At 42.3% G+C, this 27009-nt stretch overlaps 1 protein-coding gene across 2 annotated transcripts; it reads left to right on the forward strand.

The window, feature by feature from the left end:
* DUSP14 (dual specificity phosphatase 14) lies at positions 1–24715 on the forward strand. Of its 2 annotated transcripts, none has more exons than XM_026710221.2 (2): positions 1–114; positions 23366–24715. In XM_026710221.2, the coding sequence occupies exon 2, from the start codon at positions 23483–23485 to the stop codon at positions 24077–24079; it is 597 nt and encodes a 198-aa protein (XP_026566006.1). In that variant the 5' UTR covers positions 1–114; positions 23366–23482; the 3' UTR covers positions 24080–24715. The 2 variants fall into 2 exon arrangements, with proteins under 2 accessions (XP_026566006.1, XP_087781539.1); XM_087925413.1 differs by lacking the exon at positions 1–114 and adding an exon at positions 16545–16629.
* Positions 24716–27009: the final 2294 nt, after the last annotated feature.

The raw sequence follows: 27009 nt of genomic DNA on the forward strand, positions 1-27009 counted from the left end.
CCCAAAGCACATTCCCAAGTGCTCGCTAACACCAGAGACATCCAGCCATTCATAAGCCGTTGCAGGCACCCAGAAGGCAGAAGCACCTTTGGGCCAGCGCATCTCCAAGGACTGGTAAGACATGGCGTGGCCAGGGATTGGAGAGGTGGGGGGGGTATGTGTCCTGTGAAAGGGGGGAGAACCCCAAATCAGGCAAAGCCAGAACAAAGTCCCTCTCTTTCCAAGGCAGGAGAAGAAGAGAAAGAGGTGAGACAAAACTATGTGCTGTTGTTGACAAGTGTGGTGGATTTGCTCCAGAAGCAGCTTGCTTTGTGAAGTGAGGATGGGAGTCGAAGTAGTGTAGAGGGAGGAAGAGGAGGAAAGGGTGATTGTTTTTTTTGGGGGGGAGGGTTGTTTTTAAGGCTTTTCTCAGGTGTAAACATCCTCCAGTTGTTGGTCATCCCGCTCGCTTCTCCTCTTCCTAGGAAGGTTGCACAAAATGTGATGCGTTTGGAGTTGGATTTGGAGGGGGGGGGAATGAAAGTAAGAGGACTTGGTGCGAAACATATGATTCAAGCATTTAGGTGTTATTTGGGGGGGGGGGGTTGAGGGAGAAAGAATAACAATAACAGAGTTGGAAGGGACCTTGGAGGTCTTCTAGTCCAACCCCACCCTGCTCAAGCAAGAAACCCTATATCACTTCAGACAAATTGCCATCCAATCTCTTTTTAAAAAGCATTTGCATTCGTGCCTGTTTCTTGGTGATGAGTTTTATCGCGGGGAGGGGGTGCCCTCTTTGCGGGGCGATAAGGGGGATGATTTGGAGCCTGTTTTGGGGCGGTGGGTCACCCCCCCCCCCCATCCAAAGAGTCCTTTCAAGCGCCTCATAAAGTCGCTGGAAGCTGGGAAGATGCAATTCGTTACCTCGGGAGGACTTTTGGGGGGTTGTTTTTTGGAGGCAGAACGGAAAAGCAGCGACGTTTTAAAAGCCCGAATGGAATTTTCTCAGCTTCTCCGGCGTCAAGGGAAGAAAAAAAAAGAGAGAGAGAGAAATTCAAATGAAATGATAAGAGGACCTTTTCAAACAAAAAAATTAAGAAACGGAGCATGGCGTTTTGGAGATGCTGCCCCCTCCCCGGGTTTTTTTCCCTCCCTCTCTCTTTTTTTTATAGTTGAGACAACGCAGATGATTATGTTGTTTGTGACGGATTCGGGTTGTTGCGGAATGGTGTGTGTGTGTGTATGTGTGTTTTTCTCTCTGCTCCTCAGCCTCTGACAAACTTTCCAAGGAGGTTTTACGGGTATTGTTTTTCAATAGCCCGCATTTTTTTTTTTCATCCTGAGGAAGGGAAGCCCCCTCGACCAAATTGGGTTGTTGTTTTTGGGTTTGTTTTTTTTTCATAACGATTTTGCTGATTTTCAGAAATACCCTGTAAATAAAGGTCGGTCTTCTCGTTTGAGAGAGAGAGAGAGAGGAAGGTGAGAAAAACATTTTTTGTCGAAGAGTCGAAGGTGGAATGGATGCATTGTGTTAAAACCCATTTTGCGTTTTGGGGGAAGGAGCCGTTAAGCCAATGATGAGGTCAATCCTCTTGCTAACTCACAAACAACCGTTTATAAACTAGGATGGCTAGGTTCATTAAGCCAGGCCAGACTCACTATGGCTTGTTGTTGTTTCAAGGTGAGAAACCAGGCAAAGAGGGAAACAAGCCCAGATCAGGAAATAAAAGACCTTTAGGAACACAAAGGATGGAATATCGTAAAATATTTATTTCCTAGATTTTATATCCTATATACACTGCTCAAAAAAATAAAGGGAACTCAAAAATAAGACATCCTAGATCTGAATGAATGAAATATTCTTATTAAATACTTTGTTCATTACATAGTTGAATGTGCTGACAACAAAATCACACAAAAATTATCAAAGGAAATCAAATTTAGCAACCCATGGAGGTCTGGATTTGGAGTTACACTCAAAATTAAAGTGGAAAAAACATTACAGGCTGATCCAACTTTGATGTAATCTCCTTAAAACAAGTCAAAGTGAGGCTTAGTAGTGTGTGTGGCCTCCAGGTGCCTGTATGACCTCCCTACAACGCCTGGGCATGCTCCTGATGAGATGGCGGATGGTCTCCTGAGGGATCTGCTCCCACACCTGGACTAAAGCATCCCCCAACTCCTGGACAGTCTGTGGTGCAATGTGGTGTTGGTGGATGGAGCGAGACATGATGTCCCAGATGTGCTCAATTGGATTCAGGTCTGGGGAGCAGGCAGGCCAGTCCATAGCATCAATACTTTCGTCTTGCAGGAACTGCTGACACACTCCAGCCACATGAGGTCTAGCATTGTCGTGCATTAGGAGGAACCCAAGGCCAACCGCATCAGCATATGGTCTCACAAGGGGTCTGAGGATCTCATCTCTGTTCCTAATGGCAGTCAGGCTACCTCTGGTGAGCACATGGGGGCTGCTGGCCCCTAAAGCCACCCCACACCATTACTGACCCACTGCCAAACCGGTCATGCTGGAGGATGTTGCAGGCAGCAGAATGTTCTCCACGGTGTCTCCAGACCCTGTCATGTCTGTCACATGTGCTCAGTGTGAACCTGCTTTCATTTGTGAAGAGCACAGGGCTCCAGTGGTGAATTTGCCAATCTTGGTGTTCTCTGGCAAATGCCAAACGTCCTGCACAGTGTTGGGCTGTAAGCACAACCCCCACCTGTGGCTGTCGGGCCCTCATACCACCCTCATGGAGTCTGTTTCTGACCATTTGAGCAGCCATATGCACATTTATGGCCCGCTGGAGGCCATTTTGCAGGGCTCTGGCAGTGCTCCTGTCCCTCTTTGCACAAAGGCAGAGGTAGCGGTCCTGATGCTGGGTTGTTGCCCTCCTACGGCCTCCTCCACATCTCCTGATGTACTGGCCTGTCTCCTGGTAGTGCCTCCATGCTCTGGACACTACGCTGACAGACACAGCAAACCTTCTTGCCACAGCTCACATTGATGTGCCATCCTGGATAAGCTGCACTACCTGAGCCACTTGTGTGGGTTGTAGACTCCATCTCATTGCTACCACTAGAGTGAAAGCACCGCCAGCATTCAAAAGTGACCAAACCATCAGCCAAAAGGCATAGGAACTGAGAAGTGGTCTGTGGTCACCACCTGCAGAACCACTCCTTTATTGGGGATGTCTTGCTAACTGCCTATGCTTTCCACCTGTTGTCTATTCCGTTTGCACAACAGCGTGTGAAATTGATTGTCAATCAGTGTTGCTGCCTAAGTGGACAGTTTGATTTCATGGAAGTGTGATTGACTTGGAGTTACACTGTGTTGTTTAAGTGTTCCCTTTATTTTTTTGAGCATCCTGTCTTTCATTCAGTAGCTTGAGGCAGTGTATGTAGGGCTCCCTCTTGTTTTTTTCTTCTTCAAAACAACAAGGTAGGCTGGGCTGAGAAAAAATGACTGGCTCAAAGTCATTGCATGCATCTCCATGGCTGAGGCTAGATTTGAACCCAGGACTCTTCACTCCTGGCCCAATATCACACCAAAGTGACTTTTTCCGCATGTTCTGAATTACTTTGATTAAAGACATTCAACTCATGGCTTTGGGGCTGTTTAGGAGTACAGTCCCTTCAATTCCTTGCTGCTGACTTTGTGGCTGGGGATAATGGGATGTGGAATTCACAACATCTGGAGGGTCCCAGATGGCCCCAGCATCTGGACAGCAGGATTGGAAGCTGTAAGACTTGTGGCTTGAAGACTCTTTTCAATACACACACATACACACACACACACACACTTTACTGCAGTGTTTCTGAATTTTGATCACTTTGAGATGTGTGGACTTCAACTCCCAGAATTCCCTAGCCTGCGTGAATTATGGGAGTTGAAGTCCACACATCTTAAAGTGGCCAAGCTTCACAAATATTGATTTAGTGTATTGCTACACTGCTTTTCAATTCAATTATTGTTTCCAAAGCTGATTCATTTTTTTAAAAGAGGGGACTGTCCTTAGGATGCCAATCAGAACCAGCTTTAGCTCAAGTGGTCCTCGACTTACAACCATTTCTTTAGCAACCTTTTGAAGTTAGAACAGCAGTGAAAAAACTGACTTGCGACCTGCCTCACACGTACAACCATTGCAGCATCCCAACAGTCACATGATCAAAATTCAGAAGACTGACAACCAGCATGGATTCACGACAGTCACAGCATTTGCATGCAATTGCAATTTCCAACTTTTGGATTTGCATAACAACCACCTGATTCGCTTAACAACCGCAGCAATTGGTTTAACAACCGTTGCAAAGAAAAGGTACCCGCCTTGCTTAGAATAGAAATTCTGACCCCAATTGTGGTCTTGAGGATTATTTGCATCACGGGAAATACTTTTCCAAATGCTGGCATGTTACGGTGGAGTGTTCGGAAAAGATGTGGCTTGCAAAAGGTGTAGCTATCGGTGCCAAAGTGCAGATCCTTAGAGTGAGGCAACAACAGAATAATAGAATAACAGAGTTGGATGGGACCTTGGAAGTCTTCTAGTCCAACCCTCTGCAGAAGCAGGAAACCCTATACAGATAGTCCTCGACTTATAACAATTTGTTTAGTGACCATTCAAAGTTACAGCAGCACTGAAAAAAGCGACATGACTGTTTTTCATCCTTATGACCATTGCAGCATTCCCATAGTCACGTTATCAAAATTCAGTTACTGGGCAATTGATTCATATTTAGGATGGTTGATCCCCTTTTGTGACCTTCTGGCAAGCAAAGTCAATGGGGAAGCCAGATTTACTCTACAACCATCTTACCAACTCAACAACTGCAGTGATTCTCTTAACACCTGTGTCAAGAAAGGTCGGCATTTTTATCCACCTGTTGAGTCCTTCCCAAGAACCTGGGAGAGACAAATGTTGATGCTTTATGGTGTTGGGGGTATTGTTGCAGAATGTCAGCTGTTTTGAGTAAAGCTGCCTGTTGCAATTGACCGATGGGGATTCTGTCAATGCCGATGATGATGTTCGTGTGGTGCTCCAGTTGTTGTTATGGATTGTCACACAGCCAGCCAGTCATTTAGACTCAGGGGTGGGATTCAACTGGTGTTACTACCAGTTCGCTTAGTTTTGTTATGTTTTGCGTGTGCATGTGTGCTTTGCGTGGGTGTAAAAATCCTTAAGCTCTGCTGCCCAGACGACTGAAAAAGGGCTGCGTGCAAGAATGCAGTGTTTGAAAAGCCACTTTTCCTCTGCTTTTTCAACCTCAGCTGTGCCACGCAAAGCAGCTGAGGTTGAAAAAGCAGGAAATAAAGGACAGGTAAGAGCCCAGGCAGGCAGGTGGGCCAAACAGCTGCAGACACAGAACCGGTTCTGTGTCTGCTGTTCTTCAGAGCTACTGGTTCTACAGAGCTGGGCAGAACTGGTAGCATCCCACCCCTGTTTAGACTGGAGTTGGCATTTTTATCCAAATGGGCCAAAATTCTCTTTTAACAACTGGGTTGCTTAGGAATGCAAATTTTGCGCTCAATTGTGGCCATAAATCAAAGACTCCCTGTACCATTTCAGACAAATGGTTGCCCATTCTCTTCTTTAAAAAAACTCCAGTGTTGGAACACCGACAACTTCTAGAGGCAAATTGGTCCACTGATATGTGCACGTGTTTGTGCAAACCTTTTTCTAAAAAACAAACATTTATTCATCACAAGGGGTTGAACTGAAGACTTGAAAAATGGGAAATTGAGTAGAAAACAGGCCTGATGGGTTTTGCTCGTTTTAATGAAAGAAGGCAGAGAAAGCTTCGTGGTGTAGCATTTGGACTAGAGCTGGCATTTTCCTTGTAGAGTGTGAATTAGTGTACCCGGGAAATCCCAGGCCTGCAGGCTAGAATGGGAAGTGTAAAAACATCCTGGAAGAAGATAAAACATTTCCATATGATTGTTTAGAAAAGGATGTAGCCATGAAGTCATCAGGAGTTGAATCAAAGTAGACTTTCCCCCCTTTTAATGACAGTGGAAGAAAGAGGTGTATTTTTCAGCTACTGCATAATATCCAAGTTAGCATACATTTGTTTTAATGAATAATGATGTAATTAGACATCACAGCACCGTTCAGAAGATGGATGCTCCATCTTAATGTTTTTCAGTCTTGGAAACTTTCAGCTGTGTGGACTTCAACTCCCAGGAATCCCTGGTCAACATGCTTTGTGGACTTCAACTCCCACAATTCTCCAGCCAGCATGCTTTAAGATGGATGGATTTCAACTCCCAGAATCCCCCAGCTGGCATGCTTTAAGATGGGTGGACTTCAACTCCCAGAATTCCCTATGCTGGCTGAGGAATTCTGGGAGTTGTAGTCCACAAAAGTCTTAAAGTTGCCAAGTTTGGGGACCCCTGCTTTAAGATGATGGGTGGACTTATGAGTAAAACATTGCTTCAACCTACTGGTGCTTGTTGACCAATGAAAATGACATTCTGCTCTTATGCCACAACTTCAGTGTTTTTCTTTTTCTTTTCTGCAATATAATTTAAATCTTTTTAAAGAGTAAATGGTTAAACATATAATAAAACTTTATTAAAATAAATAAACAAACAATACATGATTTGGGAGAATTTTTTTGGTTTGTTTCTGTATTTTTAGTCCAATTGAAGTGCTTAGTTCACAGATGCCTTTCACGACTTAATTAGAAACTCTTCATAGACTGAAACCGGTCATTGCCGAAAGTTGCTTGGAAACTTAATCCGTATTGGGTCAGTCTCCAGCTGTTGGGAGCTACACTTTTGATCGTTGCTGCTATTATTATTGGTTCGTTGCATAGTCAGCCAGATGTTCAGACTGGATTTGGCATTTTTTATCCACCTGTTGAGTCCATTCCAAGAACCGGGGATCGGCACATTTTTGATGTTTTATGGTGTTGGATGTACTATTGCAGAATGTCAGCTGTTCTGAGTAATGCTGCCTTTTGCAATTGATTTTTTATCAATGCCGATGGTGTTCACGTGGTTCTCCAGTTGTTATTACTATGGTTTGTCATACAGTCAGCTAGTCGTTTAGATTGGATTTGGCATTTTTATGCATCTGATGAGTCCTTCCCAAGAACCTGGGATAGGCAAACGTTTTATGGTGCTAAAGGTCTGAGTCAAGCTGCCTTCTGCAATTGACTCAGGGTGATCTTGTCAATGCCAAGGATGATTAAATTTGTATGCCACCCAACTCACAATGAGTTTAGGTGTCTCACCGCAATCAAATTTTATCAGACCTTACAAAAATATTACAATGATATCAATAGTACAGAAGTGGGAAATCCCAGATTTTATTAATTTCATCTGCAACTATTTTTTTGTATACCTTGAGAAAATGTTTAAAGCAGAAAAATGGATGCAGCCATGGGAATTACTAAGCCCACCAGAGGTGGTATTCAGCCGGTTCTGACTGGTTCTGGAGAACCGGTAGCAGAAATGTTGAGTAGTTCAGAGAGCCACCAAATACCACCTCTGACTGGCCCCGCCCCCATCTCTTCTCTGCCTCCCGAGTCCCTGCTGATTGGCTGGGTCTTCTTTGGTTGCCCTGCACAGGAGAATGGAGCTGGAAAGCAGGTTAGTGGGGTGGGGAGGGAATGGGGATTTTGTAGTATCTTTCCCCTGCCACACCCACCAAGCCGCGCCCACAAAACCGCACCCACAGAACCAGTAGTAATTTTTTTTGAATCCTGACCACTGAAGCCCACCGATAATATCTCTTTAAATGCTCCCTATCAATGAGAGGACTTCCCCTCCAAGATTTCTTCAGTTTAATTCAGTATTTCTCAACCGGCAGGCTGGGGGATTCTGGGAGTTGAAGTCCACACACTTTCAAGTTGCCACAACTGAGAAACACTGGTTTAGTTAAAAGAAATTAGCAATTCAGCAAAGCAACACTCTGATTGATAGAAAAGGTGACATATTTATATAGATAGCTCTTGACTTACAGCCATTTGTGTAGTGACTGTTTGAGGTTAGCACAGCACTGAAAAAGTAGCTTATGACAGTTTTTCACACTTACTACCATTGCAACATCTTCATGGGGATGTGATCAAAATTCAGATGTTTGGCGGCTGACTCATACTTACGACGGTTGCAGTGTCCTGGGATCATGTGATTGCCTTTTGCCACCTTCTGACGAGCAAAATCAATGGGGAAGCCGGATTCACTTAACAATCGTGTATTACTCACTTAACAACTACAGTGATTTCTTGGCAAGAAAGATCATAAAAATGGGGTAAAATTCACCTAACAACTGTCTTGCTAGCGTCAGAAATTTTGGGCTCAATTGTGGTCGTAAATTGAGGACTACCTGTTTGTAACTGTGACCTTCTGGCTGGCTTCTATGGCAACAAGCAAAGTAACTGGGAGAAAGCCGGATTTGCTTAACAACGTGACCACAGTGAGTTGCGTAATGACGGCGACAAAAACGGTTGCAAAATTGGGCACGACACTTCACAACTGCCTCATTTAGCGATGGAAGTTCCCAATTGTAGTCATAAATCTAGGAGAACCTGTACAAGCATTCTGGCTTGAATGAAATTGACCGTTGGATTAAAGCGGAAGGGCCTCCAAACTTGATTTCATTGAGGGCCGCATTGGGGGTGGTGTTTGACCTTGGGGGGTAGGGGTGGGCATGGCCAGCTCGACGTCACTCATGTCGGGGGCGCAGGTGGTGGCCCAAGTGCTCTGCCAGTGAAAAGGGGCTCCCGAGCTCCGTTTTTGGCTGCAATGGCCTCCTGCAACCTTCTGCTAGCAAAAACAGAGCTCGGGAGGGCCACCTCTGTTTTTGCTGGCAAAGGCACCGCGGGCCAGTCCTTGGCTATTTCCAGGGGAGCCCTGCGGGCCAGATCTAAGCACCCCATGGGCCAGATCTGGCCTTGCATTTGACACCCCTGGATTAAAGCAGTGTCATCAGAACAGGGCCACTGTCCTCTTAAAATCAAAATTTAGGGGTTACTGGGTTGCTTGAATCCATGGAGAATTGCCACAGTTTTGCTAATAATCCATTGAGCTTGTAAGAATTGATAGGTTTTGTATTATTAAATAACTGTTCCTTATTTGATATTAAAATGTAGTGCTCCTTGGAAACTTATACTCCTGCTTATAGTCCTTTTTTTTTTTATAAAGGCCTGGTTGGAGATGCACTCTAGTTGCAGAAAAGAACTTTAATTCAAACTTTAATTAAATTTAATTGAAACCATTTTAATTCAGATTTTGAATTATTTGAAATGCTGTTGAAATCAAGTTTTGTTTGTGTTTTAATGCAATTTCAAAATCACTGTTTTGTTTATTAAGTGAGTTACTCATGAAAAATACCACAGAGGCAATTATTATAATAATGAACTTAAATCTCATTAATTAGTTTCAGTGGAGCTTAGTCTGGAAGTTCCCTGTGAATTATAGGAAGGTTTTGCTTAGAAAAACAAATCAGTATATACATTTAATAAATTTAATATACTGCTGCCTAATAAAAAACTTTTATGTGCTGACACGTAATACATGTGTTAAATCTTAACACGTTCTTTATTTGGAGCTTGTCGGATGGCAAACTGGAAACTGGAGTGGGGTGTGTTAGCATGTTACATGTATTAAACTTAAATTTGTCTATATGGAGACTCTCAGCCATGGTTATCCCGAAGATGCTTTTTCAAAAAGGCAGCTAGACTTTGTTTTTCGTTGAAGAGAGGTTTTGCTTCTCATCCAAGAAGCTTCTTCAGTTCTGACTGAACAGTGGAGGATTTGGTGACTGCAAGGAATATAAATTCTTCCATCCTCCACTGTTCAGTCAGAATTGAAGAAGCTTCTTGGATGAGAAGCAAAACGTCTTCAAGGAGAAAAGAAATAAAGTCCAGTTGTTTTTTTTGGAAAAGACACCTTTGGGATAAACTTGAACCTAATATCCAATCCTGAAGCAGCTTCAGAATTTTGACTTTTAGGCCTAACCATAATTCAGGATTATTGTAGAGTAGATGCACACTAAATACTGTATGTTTTCATTAGAATAGAATAGGACTAGAGTAGACTAGGACTAGAATGAATAGAATAGAATATTAGAAGGGACCTTGGAGGTCTTCTAGTCCAACCCCCTGCTCAGGCAGGAAAATCTATACCATTTCAGACAAATGGTTGTCTGAACTTTGTCATTATGAGGAAATGAATTTCAACAACTGTAGAATTAGACTGAAGCATAACAAAATCGACAAAGGTGAAGGGAGTCTGAATACTTTCTGAATACTGAGTACTTACCAGTAACAGGAGCTGATCTTAACTCAAGAGCCACTTTATCTTAATACGGGTAACTATTATGGCTTAGATCTGTTAACAGAATGTTATGCTGATAGAATTGGAAGTAGGAAGGGACCTTGGAGGTCTTCTAGTCCAGCCCGCTGAAGCGGAGAACCCTATACCATTTCAGACAAATTGCTGTCCAATCTCTTTGTAAAAACTTCCAGTGTTGGAGCATTCACAACTCTGGTGACAAGCTGTTCCACTGATTAATTGTCCTCACTGTCAGGAAATTTCTCCTTCGTTCCAGGTTGGGTTTCTCCTTGATCAGTTTCCACGCGTTGCTTCTTGTACTGTCCTTCAGGTGCTTTGGAGAATAGGTGGACCCTTTCTTTTGGGGGGGCAGCCCCTTGGTTATTGGAAGATTGCTATCATGTCACCCCCTAGTCCTTCTTTCCATTAAACTGGACGTATCCAGTTCCACAACCGCTCTTCATATGTTTTAGTCCCCAGTCCAGTCCCCTAATCAGTTTTGTTGCTCTTCTCTGCAATCTTTCCAGAGTCTCAAAATCAGTTCCAGTATTTAAAATGAGGCCTGCATCTATTCTTTTCGTGCAAAGCAGACGTTAGTGGGAGGCAAAACTCAAGTGCTACTTCAATATTGTGGTTTTGTCGGCCCACTTTTAGTTACTGGGTCATTGATGTCAATGGACAAAAGAAAATTGAGAGGAATCTTGGCATCACAACAGGTAGTGTCGTGAGAAGAAAATTGTGGCCAGGGAGGGGAAGATATATTATTAATATTAATTAGTATTAATATTCTGCCTCCAGGCCATTTCAGGGTGTATAATATCCGAGGTTCATGCTTAAGTCGGTGCAAATTATTGCTTTCTGAAAAAGATCCTGCATGTGCTTTTAATTAGTAGAAGGTAATGTTTCATACTGGATTCCAGAAAGACTTCCCAAAACAAAATTGGAGAAAATCTGGATTTATGGTTGGGTACACCGAAATTTGCCGCTCTGTGCTTGTCCAGGAAAAGTGTGATTGGATTGAAAGCTGCAGGCTATAAAGCTGGTCCTTGACTTGCAAACGTTCATTTAGTGACCGTTCAAAGATAAAATGGAACTGAAAAAGTGACTTCTGATGGTTTTTCACACTTACGACCATTGCAGCATTTTTGTGGTCACGTGATCAAAATTCAGATGCTTGACAGCTGATTTATATTTATGACCATTTGCCATGACCTGGGGTCAGGTCAACACTTTGTGTGACTTTCTGACGAGCAAAGTCAATGGGGAAGCCCCATTCTCTTAACAGCTGTGTTATTAACAACAACCGCAATGATTCACTTAACAATTGTGGCAAGTGGTCGTAAAATGGGGCAAAAGTCACTTAACAACCATCTTGTTTAGCCACATAAATTTTGGGCTCAATTGTGGTTGTTAAATCGAGGATTACCTATACTCTTCAGATCTCCTGGTGGGTTTGAAAGATAGGGAAAAAGTGAGTATTTTTCGGAAATGGTGCCTTGTCATTTCACATGACAGTCTGAAACTATTTTTGGAAAACTGGGGTACAGAGTGCCAACTCCAGAGAAAGCCTCAGACTCCAAGATCCAAAGGCATTTTGGGACAGGCGTTTTCTGATTTAAATTTATCCAAGCATTCTAGTGCACATTGAAGCTTTTAATTGTGAACTTGTATTGATCTGCACAATTTAATCTTTTCTTTTATGATTTTAAAATTAAGTTCTTCTAATGGGTATTACTGACTGTGATTTTTAATACACACGTTGCCCTGGGAGTTTTAGCTAGAGGGCAACAAACATGTTTTCTAAAGCACCCCAAACAGATGAATTTAAGAAACTGTGAATCTATACTTGTTTTGTGGTCTTCACAGATTTTGCCCCCTAATTTAACAGACCAGGAGGGGACTGTGCTGTGAGATTTAAATTGAGCCATAGCAATATTCATCCTTCATGTAATCAGACCTCTGTGTTGTAGCCGAGATATTCAGCATTTAATTGCAAATGTTCTGTCCTTAAATATATGCATATTTAAATACTATTTCACCTCAGAAAGATCTGATTCCTTTTTTTTTAATCAAATAGCCGTTTCTCTTCTAAGATTGTCTTGTCTGCAAAACTCTAGACAACCAGTAGAGAAATACAGAAAATAGGTGATCTGTGATTATGTGGATAATCGCAATCCAGTGCTGTAGCCTTTCCTTCATCTACTTTATAAAACAAATTTCTCCTGACAAAGGAAACATATATTTTTTATCTTTAAGAAAAAAGAGGAACTGGTTGTTTTTTTTACATATATCAAATTCTTAAGCTTATAACTATTTTTTTTTGTTCATGGTTGAAGACTCACTCACTTTTCAATCTATTGTTCAGAAGTCCTCTAATAGTTTTAGAATAGTTAATGGCCAATTTCCAAAAGTGATTAGAAAGTGAGGTTAGTGAACTGAAGTGTCCTTAATAAGCCTTCACTGAAGTTGCAAAAAAGGTGGTTAATCCCATCACTTCAGGATGCTTAAACCCTGGAGAAAACTGTCTTGTGGTCTAATTGCAAGGAACAGCTACCTGGAGCACATGTGGGTAATCTCTTGTCTTCTCCTGATCCAGAGAGGTTCCAAGGAATTGGTCTACTCACCAGACAGAGTTGGCCATTCAGATAACAGATAATCAGAATTGGAAGGGACCTTGTAAGTCATCTAGTCCAACCCCCCTCCTAAGCAGGAGACCCTACACCATTCCTGACAAATGGCAGTCTAGTCTCTTCTTGAAAGTCTCAAGTGATGGTGCTCCCACAACCTCTGAGGGCAAGCTGTTCCATTGGCTGATTGTTCTCACTGTCAGAAAGTTTCTCCTTATTTCCAAGTTAAATCTCTCCTTGTTTCCATCCATTATTCCTTGTCTGGCCTTCGGGTGCTTTGGAAAATAGCTTGACCCCCTCCTCTCTGGGGCAGCCCCTCACAAATTGGAAGACTGTTATCATGTCTCCCCTGGTTCTTCTCTTCCCTAGACTAGCCATGTCCAGTTTCTGTAACCGTTCTTCATATGTTTTAGCTTCCAGTCCCCTAATCATCCTGGTTGCTCTTCTCTGCACTTTTTCTAGAGTCTCAACATCTTTTTTATAATGTGGTCACCAAAACTGGATGCAGTACTGTAGGTGTGGGCTTAGTAAGGCTTTATAGAGTGGAATTAGTACCTCACTTGATCTCAATTGTATCCCTCTGTTAATACAATTTAGGATTGCATTGGCTTTTTTGGCTGCTGCTGCACACTGCTGGCTCATATTTCGCTGGTTGTCCACTAAGACTCCAAGATCCCTCTCACAGTTACTGCTATTGAGCCCGGTTTCACCCAGTCTATATGTGTCTTTTTGGTTTTTCTTGCCTAAGTGTAGGACTTTACTTTTCTGTATGTTAAATTTCATTTTGTTAGATATGGCCCAGTGTTCTAGTCTGTCAATATCCATCTGGATCTTGAGCCTGTCTTCTTGGATGTTAGCTCTTCTTGCCAGCTTAGTATCATGCAGACATCCCCCAGAAGCCAGGAACAGGTGTTTTTTTTAGTGGACATAAATCAATATTTCCACTGATTGGGGTTTTGGTTATACCTAAGTTGGGAAAGAGACAGAAACAGGCCATAAAGGGAAAGATGTAGGTGGAGTTACTACACAATTGGGCAACTCAGATCTCCCAGAGGATGATGTGACTTGTAGTCCAAAATTTCTGGAAGTTGCAGGTACAGGAAAACTGGTAACTGGGAACCAAGAGACATCTTAAAGAAGTGTAATCTTCCTTCTTGTCTACTTCTTTTTTTAAAGGATAGCTTTAGCTACCTTACAGAGGAACTGACTTTGACAACAGGGTGAAGGTTAAAGAGGCCCATTGAGTCAGTCAGTTCTGACTTTTGTTGAAAGCATCCTCTGTTTTGGCAACAGGATTATGATTTGTCAATAACTTCTTCCAGATTTTTATTTATCTATCAGTCTAGCCTACCGTTCTGACATTTCCTGGTGCCTCCTAACTAATCCAACTCTACTTAAGTCTTTTTTTTTTCAGATCAAAAGTTTGATTAAGTGGTACCACCCAGCAGAGCAAGAGGAAAATCTGCAAGTTCTAAAGAGTTGGTGGATACGTTCCTACAAGAGTTTTTAAGAATACAGCTAGTCCTCAATTTACAGCCATTTATTTAGTGACCGTTTGAAGTTCCAACGGTACTGAACAAAGAGACTTAGGACTGTTTTTCACACTTATGGCCATTGCAGCATCCCTGTGGTCATGTGATAAAAATTTGGGAGTTTGGCAACTGGCTCATATTTATTTATTATACGTATTTTTGACAGTTGTGCTGTCCTGGGCTCATGTGATCACCATTAGTCACCTTCCCTAGCTGGCTTCTGGTAAGCAAAGTTAATGGGGGAAGCCAGATTTTCTTAACAACCGCATCATTCACTTAACAAGTGCATTGATTCACTTAACAAGTGCATTGATTCACTCAACAACTGTGACCCAAAGGTTATAAAATGGACACGGGGATTCTCAGTCATCCAGGTCATGGTTGTCCCAAAGGTGCTAAGAAGCTTCTGACCGGATGGTGGGGAATGGAAGGATCTGTATTCCTCTCAGACAGCTGGTCATTTGTCTTTGAAGACAATTGGTCATTTACATTCTTTTAGCAGGTCGTTGGGGCCACTTGGAGGTTTGTCTGTGTCCTCAGGGCCACCTGAGTGGTGCAAAGGGGTGTGGAGCCTTCTTGGAACTGCTATGTCCAATCTACAACACAGTCCTTTCAGCAGTTCCAAGAAGGCTCCACACCCATTTGCACTACTCAGGTGGCCCTGAAGACACAGACAGACCTCCAAGTGGCCCCAATGACCTGCTAAAAGAATGTAAATGACCAATTGTCTTCAAAGACAAATGACCAGCTGTCTGCGAGGAATACAAATCCTTCCATTCCCCACCATCCAGTCGGAGCTGAAGAAGCTTCTTGGATGAGAAGTGAAACATCTTCAAAGAAAAACCAGAAAGTCCAGTTGCCTCTTGAAAAAAGCACCTTTGGGCTGTAAAATGCATCAAAACTCACTTAACAACTCCCTTGCTTAGCAACAGAGATTTTGGATTCAGTTGTAGTCATAAGTCGAGGACTACCTGTAGCGTTGAAATGATTTGCCATTGTCTTCTTAAGTTTTTTCTTCGTGTGCCTAGCTAGGTCCTTCTACATCTTGAAACCTTCCAAGTAAATTAGTCAAATCTTCTTCATGTCAAGCTAGACTTCATTAATTTCATGGAGATACCCTTGAGGAATCAATGGGCAATAATAATGATGATAGATTGATTAACTGATTGATTGATGAATTATGTGCCTGGAAGTTGGTGTCAACTCTTAGTGGTCACATTAGTTGAGCAATCTAAAGTAAAGGTAGCGTAAGACAGAGATATCAAGCAGAATGACAGAATAACAGAGTTGGAAGGAATCTTGGAAGTCTTCTAGTCCAACCCCGTGCTCAAGCAAGAAACCCTATATCATTTCAGACAAATTGTCATCCAATCTTTTCTTCAAAACCTCCAGTATTGGAGCACCCACAACTTCTGCAAGATTAGGGGTGGGATTCTACCGGTTCACATCTATTCGCTAGAACTGGTTGTTAACATTCTAAGGAGTTCTGAGAACTGGTTGTTAGAAGAAATTACTGGGCTAATCCTGTAAGGAAGGTCAGAAGGAAACATTCTGGTGTTGCTTACAGAAACTGCCTCTCCGTTAACCCTTATTACATTCTTGGCAGGACTAGACTTCCTGTCTCTGGAACTTCTCTAGAGTTTTTTCCCCCTCCTTTGCTGGTACTTTGCTTGGTTTGGAGTGACAATTCAAAGTTACAGTGGCACTGAAAAAAAAAGTGATTTATGACCATTTTTCACACTTACGACTGTTGCAGCATCCCCACAGTCATGAGAGGCCAGGCGAGGAGATGCGTGCCTCGCTGTGAGTGATATTGAGTGGCCACGCCCAACCAATAACATGACCACCAAGCCATGTCCACCCAGTCACATGACCACCAAGCCACGCCTACCACCTAAGCCATGCCCACAGAACTGGTTGTTAAAAATTTTGAATCCCACCCCTGGGCAAAATGTTCCACTGATTAATTGTTCTCACTGTGAGGAAATGTCTCCATAGTTCTAGGTTGCTTCTCTCCTTGATTGGACAATTTGATTGGATGGAGAGGACAACTGTGGTAGGTAGGGCTTTTGAAGAATACTGGTTGAATGCACTTCAAAAGGTTTCTCTTTTCCTTTCCAAAATTAGTTTTGATAGAACAACTGGTCTGTTCTTGCTCAGAAGGATGGATTGATTGCTTTGCGCAAGTATTCCAAGCGTTGCTGTTAAGAGAATTCTGGTAATTGTCCACTCATCTTAATTTTGCCAAGGTTGAGAAAAAGTGCTATGGGGCATGGAAATCTCTTTGAGTTAATTGCAGGGCGTGATGGCATTAAAAGTAGGCACTATCTGCATTTCTTGACTTAAGACAGGCTGGTTGAGGGTAATGGGAAGTATAACGCCAGGAAACCCAAGTTCACTGGGCTGTGGGAAACTAATCTCCACGTGAGGTCCTTGATGCTCACTGAGTTTGGTTGCTTTCTTGCAGAAGTTTTGTTACCCAGCTAGGCAACATCATCAGTGCACCATAATCTCCACGTTCTAGAATCTAGGAAAGTATGTTTCAAACTTAGTCAATTTAAAAATACGTGTACTTCGACTCCTACAATTCTCTAGCAAGCACCTATTGAATTGAAGAAATCTGGGAGTTGAAGTCCACCCATCTTAAAGTTGCCAAGTTTAAAAAAAAACACTGTTCTAAGGATGATTGCCAGCCTAAGAAACTAACCAAATGAAGTCACTTTTATCCAATTGCTATTTTAAAAGCCTGCAGATTTTTCTCACTTCGTGTTGTTGCTGCTGTGGAAGTGTGTGAAAGATAAATATAATGAACGATGCTCTTTCTGTTGTTTTGGGTTTATTTCTATCTCTGCTAATCCCAGGGGTAGCATTTGGTTCTCGATTTGGCATAGATTCCCAAGTCTCATATTCTCAGGCTAAAATGTTTCTCCTCGGAGGCAAAGCTTTGTCGGTGGACCTGCCCTTGGGATCAAATTGCATCAATCGAAGGAGACACACAGCCTAAGCCACCCAATGCTTTTGTGGAGGGTGTGTTGCTGCGAGCAGTCAAAAAGCCTTGTGCGTTTTGTAATGGCAAATCAAGGAGCTGCACGTGGGAGACAGTTGGGTCTAGTAACGAAGGTGCTAAGATTGGAAACCAGGAGATTGTGAGTTCTAGTCCTGCCTTAGGCATGAAAATGCAGTTGGGCGACTTTGAGCCGATCACCAGGAGATTGTGAGTTCTAGTTCTGCCTTAGGCATGAAAACCAGATAGGTGACTTTGAGCCGATCACCAGGAGGCTGAGAGTTCTAGCTCCATTTTAGGCAAGAAAATTAGCGGGATGATTTTGGGCCTATCACCAGGAGGCTGAGAGTTCTAATCCTGCCTTTGGCATGAAACTTAGCTGGGCGACTTTGAACCAATCACCAGGAGACTGTGAATCCTAGTTCCACCTTACAGGTGGTGACTTTGCCATCGGTTGATGAATGATAAGTGGAAATCCTGTTCATCTGATGTTCAAACCTCTTTCTCCACACCAGAGGCCTCCAGTATAGCAGGCTGGAGAATTCTGGGAGTTGAAGTCCACAAGTCTTAAAGTTGCCCAAATTTGGGGACCCCTGCTCTACATAGACACAGACACGCTGTATTATTTTGCCATCCTTAACTCTATTCATTTTTAAAACTGTTTGCATGCTACCTCATAGCCCAACATTCAGCGCCTTCTCCAGCCTGCTGCCTTCTCAGCTGTGAGTCACACATAAAATACTGCACAGTGTCTTGGTTCCTCTCTATCGCCTCCATAATCTTGAATTTTTGAAGGATACCCTGCAGACAGCAGGAATTACAGAGAACACCTGACTTTGAAGCTCCTTCTGTCCCATCCCAAGAAGGTTCTTCCTGGCTCCAAGGATGGTCTCTGACCTTACCCAGACCCCAAACATTTAAGGCTTTAAGGGGAGCATCCATCACCGTGATTTATCCCCCGAAGCAAATTGCTAATCAATTCAGCAGTGGGGTAATAGGTCAACACACCACACTACAAGACCAGTTGAACTGTCCAGGTAGCCTTCAAGGGCAGCCCCAATGTAGAATGAAAAACAGTAAATCTTGATATATATATATTATTGCTGCAATCTGTGTGTATATATATATATATTTTGCATACACACACATATATATATATATATATATATATATATATATATATATATATATATATATATAGCATATATATATATATTTTCTGAGGTTCTCATGGGTAGTTTGTATGTGGATCTTTGGTTATTCAGTTTTTCTCCCGTGTAAGAAAACCCGAATAACCAAAGATCCATATATATATATTTTGCATATATATATGCAAAATACCACTCACACATCATCACAAAATCTCCAGAACCTCAAAGCCTACAAACTTGAAATTTGGCACGTATGTTCCTCTTGGCTCCTAGGTGCTCACTAAGAAAGGATTTTTTGAAATTGCCATCAGAGCATTAGTATTTCCTATATTATTATTATTAACACGCTCTGATGCTAAGGAGTTCTACTCCCCCTCCCTACCTGGAAAGAAATCTCTTCCAAATGCAAAGCACCAGCAGAGGAGAGGAGTTTCTGTTTTAATTGCACAGCACCAAGCAGCTTTAATACAGAACAGCTGAGCTAAGCCCAGGATCCTTGCTGTCTCCTCCTTGCTCACACCACAAATACTGTTTCTGTTTCCAAACATCCCTCAACTCTCTCACACACTGATAGGATGCTAGCCTGGTCAATACTGATGGATGCTGGTAGGCAGAGGCAGAATTGCCCCCCCTTATTTTCTTCCCCAAAAACTAAGCCCGACCACATAGTTTTGTAGCAAAGCACAGGTATTGAGCTAGTAAACTTATAAGTATTCAACTGGGGGGGGACAATATTTGTATACATGTTTTTGTCTTTTTTTTCTTCTCTAATGCATGTGTGTGTGTGTGTGTGTGTATAAAATCCACACACACATATATATATCCCCAGCTGAATACTTATAATTCCCCCCCAACTTGTGAAAAAGGTCCACAATTTGTAAACTTCTACAAATCTACAGAATTTGTAGTTTGATCAGTTTGACCTGTCATCTACCTTCTGTATATAAAAAAAGATAATTTACAGGTAAACCAATAGCAAAGTTAAACTTCAAAGCCCACTGTTAATAATCAAAAATTTAAGGAAAAGTTTTATTATTAAGAATCAAACGAAGGATGTTTGATCCTGGATGGACCAGAGATGAGGATGGTGGATACGAAGCTGCTGTAGCAGTGGTGGGATTCCATTTTTTTAACTACTGGTTCTATGGACGTGGCTTGGTGGGCGTGGCAGGGGAAGGTTACTGCAAAATCCCCATTCCCTTCCCATCCCACTAACCTGCTTTCCAGCTCTGTTCTCCTGTGCAGGGCAACCAACGAAGACCCAGCCGATCAGCTGGGACTCAATGGGAGGCAGAGAAGAGATGGGGGCGGAGCCAGTCAGAGGTGGGATTTGCCGGTTCTCCGAACTACTCAAAATTTCTGTTACCGGTTCTCCAGAACTGGTCAGAACCGGCTGAATCCCACCTCGTTGCTGTAGCTTCTTATCCACCAAAGCTTAACGAGAGAAATGTATTTACGAGTTAAATACAATACTAGAGAAATAGTAATCTAAATGAGGAACAGCATGAACGGACTTCTTTCATTAGGATTTTGATTTTGCCACAACTGTGACAAAATCGCAAAGTGGGGCAAAGGTCATTTAGCAACTGTCTCAACAAAAAGTTTGGGCTCAATTGTGGTTGTAAGTTGAGGACGACATGTATTTTTTTGTGTGTGTGTGTTTGCACATAGAAGAAGGGGAGGCACAAATGTGGCTGTGTGAAGTTCCTTTCATCATTTTACCTCCCTGCAAGCACTCCTGGTGGCCTCCATGTGTGGCATGACATCCTGAATGAACACTAAACCCTTCACATTTGGGTTGTGTGTTCACACAATAGGCTTAGATAGATCAGTCATAATTCCAGAGAAGTATTTCTCAATTTTGGCAAACGTTCAAATGTGTGGACTTCCAGAATTCTCCAGCCAGCATCAGCAACTCTGGGAGTTGATGTTTCCAAACACTGATTTAGAAGTTTAAGCAAAGGGGTTTCCTTCAGGTATCTTGGGACAGTGGTCAAAAAAGTCAAGATGGCAGCCACAGAAGCATAAATAAAGCTGCCATCGGGGCCTCTTGATCCTCATGAAGATTTCCCGGAGGTCTCCTAGCTTCGGAAATGAAGGTTTATTTCAGATTCTTCTTAGCCAGCTGGTTATATAGACAGTGTGCATAGCAAAAACTGGAAATAAAAGTAAAGTCCAGAGGAGAAAGGGCCACTCATAAAATCATGGGTTAGTCTGGACCCTCCCAATAATGGTTTGAATATGAAGTCCATATGAAGTTGATTGAATTAACTATCAAGATTTGAAGGGTTAACAAAAATGTGAGGCAACTCCTTGACCCTAGCTCAGCTCAAACATTTGAACAGATAATAAGGATAGGATAGGATAAGATAAAATAAGATAAGATAAGGAACAGAACAGAATAGAGTAATAGGATAGGATAGGATAGGATAGGATAGGATAGGATAGGATAGGATAGGATATAGAACGGAATGGGAATAGAATAGAATAGAAATAGCAATAGCAATAGAAATAGAAATAGAAATAGAAACAACAGAACAGAACAGAACAGAATAGAATAGAATAGAAATAGAATAGAACAGAAGGAAAGGGAAGGAAAGGAATAGAATATATGGAATAGGATAGAATAGGATAGGATAGGATATATGGAATGGAATGGAATGGAATGGAATAGAATAGAATAGAATAGAATAGAATAGAATAGAATAGAATAGAATAGAATAGAATAGAACAACAGAACAGAACAGAACAATGGAAGATAGAAATCCAACAGGTGCAATATTGAGGTATCAAAATCACCTGGGTTAGGTTTTTCTTTGAGCTAAAGAGCATCACAGCTGAAATTACTTGAAAAAAAAAACACTTCAAGCCACCTTGAAATTCTGTCATCCTTTTGCTTTTCCGGGAACGATTTGTTAAAGGGGATAATCACTCCGGATGAACAGCTTTGCCAAATTTCCCTCAATAGATACTGAAAGATATTACAATATCTTAAGAAAGGTATTTTCAGTAGCATCAACCCTTTGGCTTACACCAAAGGTGTCCAACTTGGGCAACCGTAAGACCTGTGGATTTCAACACCCAGAGTTCCCCATGCTTGGCTGGGGAGTTGAAGTCCACAAGTCTTAAAGTTGCCCAGGTTGGACAGTCCTGGCTTACAATTAATCTTTTCCCTGGTCTCCCCTTTAAGTTAAAAGAACAAACGTGCTCAGAAAGAACAAATTAGATGAACTGAGCAGAAACAGGAGGGTCAGTCTGGTGGCAATGCACAGCAGGTAGGTAGCTGTGGCTCATGATGTGTTCTGGATAAAAATAGCATCTTGTTTTTCTTTGAGAACAGCTAAAAGGTCCTTTACATTAAGACAATGAATGAGAACAGTGGGGAACTGGGGGAAGAGGATGTCAAATTATTATAGCCCAAATCTGAGCCTACTCTTCCTTTCTTTATTCCAAAATGAGCATTTCTTTATTTTGATTTCTTTCTATTGCTGGGTTCTGGGCGACAAAACTGGCTTCTAATCATTGGGAAATGAGATGTTAGCAGCAGCCTTGGGAGAACCCTGAGGGTAGCAGAAAGTCCAGAAATGATGAAAACGGTGGAGCAGAGGTGGGTAACTATGGTCCCTTTATGACTTGTGGACTTCAACTCCCCAAATTCCTGAGCTAGCATGGCTTGCTCAGGAATTCTGGGAGTTGAAGTCCATAATTCATAAAAGGGCCATAGTTGCCCACCCCTGCAGTGGAAGGATTACCTCCCCAAAACCAGTGAGAACTAAAAGATGCTTTTTTGGTTTTTTTATGGCTTGGGATTGGCTTAAATGAGGCTGGAAAATGCCCTATTTCCTGAAAATACAACCTACCCTGAAAATAAGCCCTAGCTTTATTTTTACAATGTGCACCCAAGCCCTACCCCCAAAATAAGCCCTAGTTAAGATCCTGCCCACTCCAGTGTACACGGGGAAAAAAAATTAAGCTAGGGTGGGGATGGGTGTGTGTGTGTGGAGCTGCCCTACTACTTACCTTTGGAGAGTTGTAGCCAGGCCTCGCACACCCCGACACCTGCCTTGCCGGCCCATTTCTTCTGCAGCCAGCAATGCAGGCAAAGCTTTCCTGAAGGCCTCTGTAGCTGATAACAAAGCTGTGGATCGATCCAGAGCGCTATTATCAGCTGCAGAGGCCTTCAGGAAAGTCTTGCTGGCCATAGAAGTAGTAGTTCCTGAAGGCCTCTGACAGGGAAAAGGAGGCTGGGAGTGACGCACACAAGTAAAGTTAGGCAGTGGATGACATCCCCCCCCAAAATAAGACCTAGTGCCTTTTTTGATGGCAAAAAATAAATAAATAAGACAGGGTCTTATTTTCAGGGTAATTAACATTCACATCTCTGGAAAGGACTTTGGGCCAGTCGTTCTCTCTCAGCACAGCCCACCTCACAGGATTGTTGCTGTGGAGAAAATAGGAAGACGAAGGTGTGTTGGATATGTTCACCACCCGTGAGATACAAACAAATAAGGAAATTAATCATTAATATAATAATAATAATATTATTATAAACCATCAAACATCCAGATCTGCCTATCCCAGGTCCTTATAAGAACTCGATAGACAAAAATGCCAAACCCAGTCTGAACATCTGATGAATAATAATAATACAAATTTTAAATGTTCAGTTCACTTGAGCTTCATATTTAATGAATAAAAGTCAAGAATAATGTTAATATTAATAATAATAATCAGGCTATGGCTGTTTTCCCTCCATGTGTAAACATGTTCTCAATTTGATCTTCCTCTGCATTTGGCAGGTGAAAGAAAACAGAACACGTCATATTATCAAGAAAAAAAGAAAAGAAAAGAAAAAAAGATAAGGACCCCTGAGAATCCACCTAGCATGAAAATCTGAGCAGCCAGGCATCATTTCTATGACGGCACGAAGACACTACACGCTCCCACGAACTCTCTTAACACCTCGCTTTTACTCCGAAGGGACAATGGCTGGCATTGCCCAAATAACCCCCTTCCTGTACCTCAGCAAAGGCAGCGTCGCCTCCAACCGCCAACTGCTCTTATCCCGCGGGATCACCTGCATCATCAATGCCACCGTCGAACTCCCGAATGTCAACTTCCCCGACTTTGAGTATGTCCGCGTGCCCGTGGCCGATATACCCAGCGCCCCTATTTCTCTTTACTTCGACAGCGTGGCAGACAAGATCCAAAGCGTGGCTCGGAAAAACGGCGTCACTCTGGTCCACTGTGCAGCCGGGGTGAGCCGATCAGCCACGCTGTGCATTGCCTACCTGATGAAGTACCAAAACGTTACCCTGTACGAGGCCTACAACTGGGTCAAATCGAGACGCCCGGTCATACGGCCGAATGTGGGTTTCTGGAGGCAGCTGATGGACTATGAGTGGGAGCTGTACGGCCGGAACAGCGTGAAAATGGTGCAAACTCCTTATGGGACGATGCCAGATGTTTACGTAAGGGGAGGGAGTGTTTTTGTGCCTTACTGGGGGATCTGAAGAGAGGAAGCCGGAGCAGGCGATGGTGAGGCACTCTAAACTGGCCAGACCCACCCCTGTTTGGAAAGCATCCCACTTCTTGGCGCCAGCTTCTTTTGGCTCCGCTGTACCTCAAGAAGCATCTTCAAAGCACTAAACCAGCAACCTCTTAATCAAGGGGGCCTTAAACCTACATCCTGAGGAAATCACTTTTGTAAGGAAAATTGCCTTTCGCATCTGTAAAGTGGACTCTGCAAGTCCATTTCAAGGGGAAGAATTCACAACGTCGAATCACTTAAAACGGGGAAGGAACAATGCACCTGGGTAGCTATTGGGATCACTGAGGATTAATTATTATTGTTATTATTAGTAGTATTATTTTTCTCACTTGTAATAAATGCTTTCTTGGCAAACCATCTCAGCAGGATGGACCATAACTCTGTACCATGTGAGATTTAAAAACAAAAACAAAAAAACAGTAACGGTCCATCTCCAAATAGAGAGGAAATTATTAAATATAAGTGTTTAGTCAGGAAGGTCTTCCATTCCTTTCTGTTAATGTGTAGCTCAGCTTTTGAATTTCAGTTTGGGGGAGGGAAATCAGGGTGGGGGAAACTGGACAATCTGCCACAAATAAAATAATTTAGAGAATTCAAAGATTGCATCGTATTTTTTTTCTTTCTTTCTTAGCCATTCTTGCATTCTTGCATTTTTTTTAAAAAAATCTATTGACTTATTTTATCTAAAACATTTGTGAACTGCTCAAGTGCAAACTCTCAGGATATACAGATCATCTTCAACTCATGGCCCAAAATTTCTGTTGCTAATCAAGGCAGTTGTTAAGTGAGTTTTACCCCATTTTATGACCTTTTTGACGCAAGTGAATCACTGCAGTTCTGAAGTTAGTAACAGAGTTGTTAAGTGAATTTGGTTTCCCACTGATTTTCCTTGCAAGAAGGTTGCAAAAGGTGATCACATGACTCTGGGATACTGCAGTCGTCATAAATAGGAACCAGTTGCCAAGTATCTGAGTTTTGATCACACGATCATAAGGATGCTGTAACAGTCGTAACAGTGAAAAACAACCATAAGTCATTTTTTTTCAGTGCTGTTGTAACCTTGAACAGTCACTAAACAAACTTTGGTAAGTCAAGAACTATCTGTAATTAATGAAACAAATAAAATAAACCAAACACCTCAATAAAATCTGAGTGAAGGAAACAATGGCGTTCATTCAGTAGAAAGGAGAGTATAATTAAAATGATCTTGTCAAAGAACAGAAGGGCCTGGCCAATTATTATTTTTTAATTTAAAACAAGCCTATTTCCTGATGCCCAAAATTGAATAGTGCAGGTCAAAGGTGAGCTTTTCCATGTCACTGATATGTTTGGCCATATTGAACAGAAAAAAAAAAAATTCTGGGATGAGGGTAAAGGGAATAGAATATGACACAGGAGAGTCATGGGACATGGATAGGTAATGGCCTGGAATCCGGATCAAGATTCAGCTTCTTTCTTCTTCTGCTTTTGGCTGCACGCAAGGAAAGCAGCAAAAGTCTTTCTATCTTCCCCAAACCTCACCAGAAAGGAGTCTTTGGGACCCTGAAAGGCATCCTGCTCCAAAAGGCTGCACCGGCACAAGTCTCACAAAGATTCATTTCTGGCGGAGTTTGGAGGAGAGAAAGAAAGACTTCTGCTGCTTTCCTTGCATGAAACTAAAAGTCTCTCTCTCTCTCTCTCTCTCTCTCCCTGAGAACGAAGCTGGAGACGGTATCCTGCGATCTCAGATAAAGAATGATCAATCGGTAGGAAAATGGGGTGAGGAATTGTCCTGCAGACTTTTTGGGGGATATTCCCAGGGTCTCTGCTGCTTTCTGGGAAAATGTCAGAAAGCCACCGTCAGTCAAAATTCATATTAGTGGTCTGCGGGATTTAAAATTATGAGTTTGGTGGTCCCTGAACTCCAAAAGTTGGATTAGAAGACCTCTGAGGTCCTTAACAGCACTATGAATTTATGTTCTATGTTCTAATATATACTTAGTTAAAAAAACAGGTGTTAAAAAAAATGGTCAGCTGGAACAGGATGCCCAGGAAGGGGTGTGTATTCATGTAATAACATATCTGTCCTTGCTCATTTGGAAAAAAAAAAAACTTTTATACACTTGAGAGGATTAACACCATGTACGTTTTTCACCATAAAAGCAGAGATTGGCCAGGTTCTTTCAAAACACCTCAACTGGGAACGGAACGGAATGGAATGGAACGAACTTGTCTTTCTGGGTTTGTGCAAGAGATCAAACAATAAACAGAGCAAACGAGTTGCATTCACACAACTAAGTGACAAAGCAACTACCCAAGATGAACTCTAACTCTGTTAAGCACGTTGAATGAATGCAGCTGCTAGATTTGCTATGTTCTTGGTAATTCTAGTTGAGCAAAGCCACCTACCGAGGAAGGGCATTGTAAGCCCAAATGATTGTGTTGCCTTGCAGATTCTTGTTCCTCTCTATTCCTGCCTGCTGCTGTCAACACTTGGGCAGTGCCATCTGTGGAGTTGTGAAGCTCTTTTGAGTCTGTATTACAGCCTGCCAACCTGTTTTTAATCTCTTAATATCGCGTATCAAAGCTTGCAGGCTGAAGTGAGTGAGAGTTGATGAAAGGTCCAAAACAGTATTAATTTTGCTTGGAGCAGTGTTTGTCAACCTCGGCAGCTTGAAGATGTGTGGACTTCAACTCCCAGAATTCTGGGAGTTAAAGTCCGCACTTCTTCAAGCTGCCAAGGTCGAGAAATAACAGCTTAGAGATTGCTCGTAACTTCGAGGGAAGGATAAATAAGCCACTACAGATATTTGGCATGAATTCTTTTTGCACTTCCATACTTACCCTGTTTTCCCCCAAAACAAGACCTATCCTGAAAATAAGCCCTAGCATGTTTTTACGCATGCACCTAAC

The sequence above is a fragment of the Pseudonaja textilis genome, chromosome 1 (genome assembly GCF_049901715.1).
Source record: "Pseudonaja textilis isolate UNSWEBS1 chromosome 1, rPseTex1.2, whole genome shotgun sequence".
In the NCBI taxonomy this organism is placed as follows: Eukaryota; Metazoa; Chordata; class Lepidosauria; order Squamata; family Elapidae; genus Pseudonaja; species Pseudonaja textilis.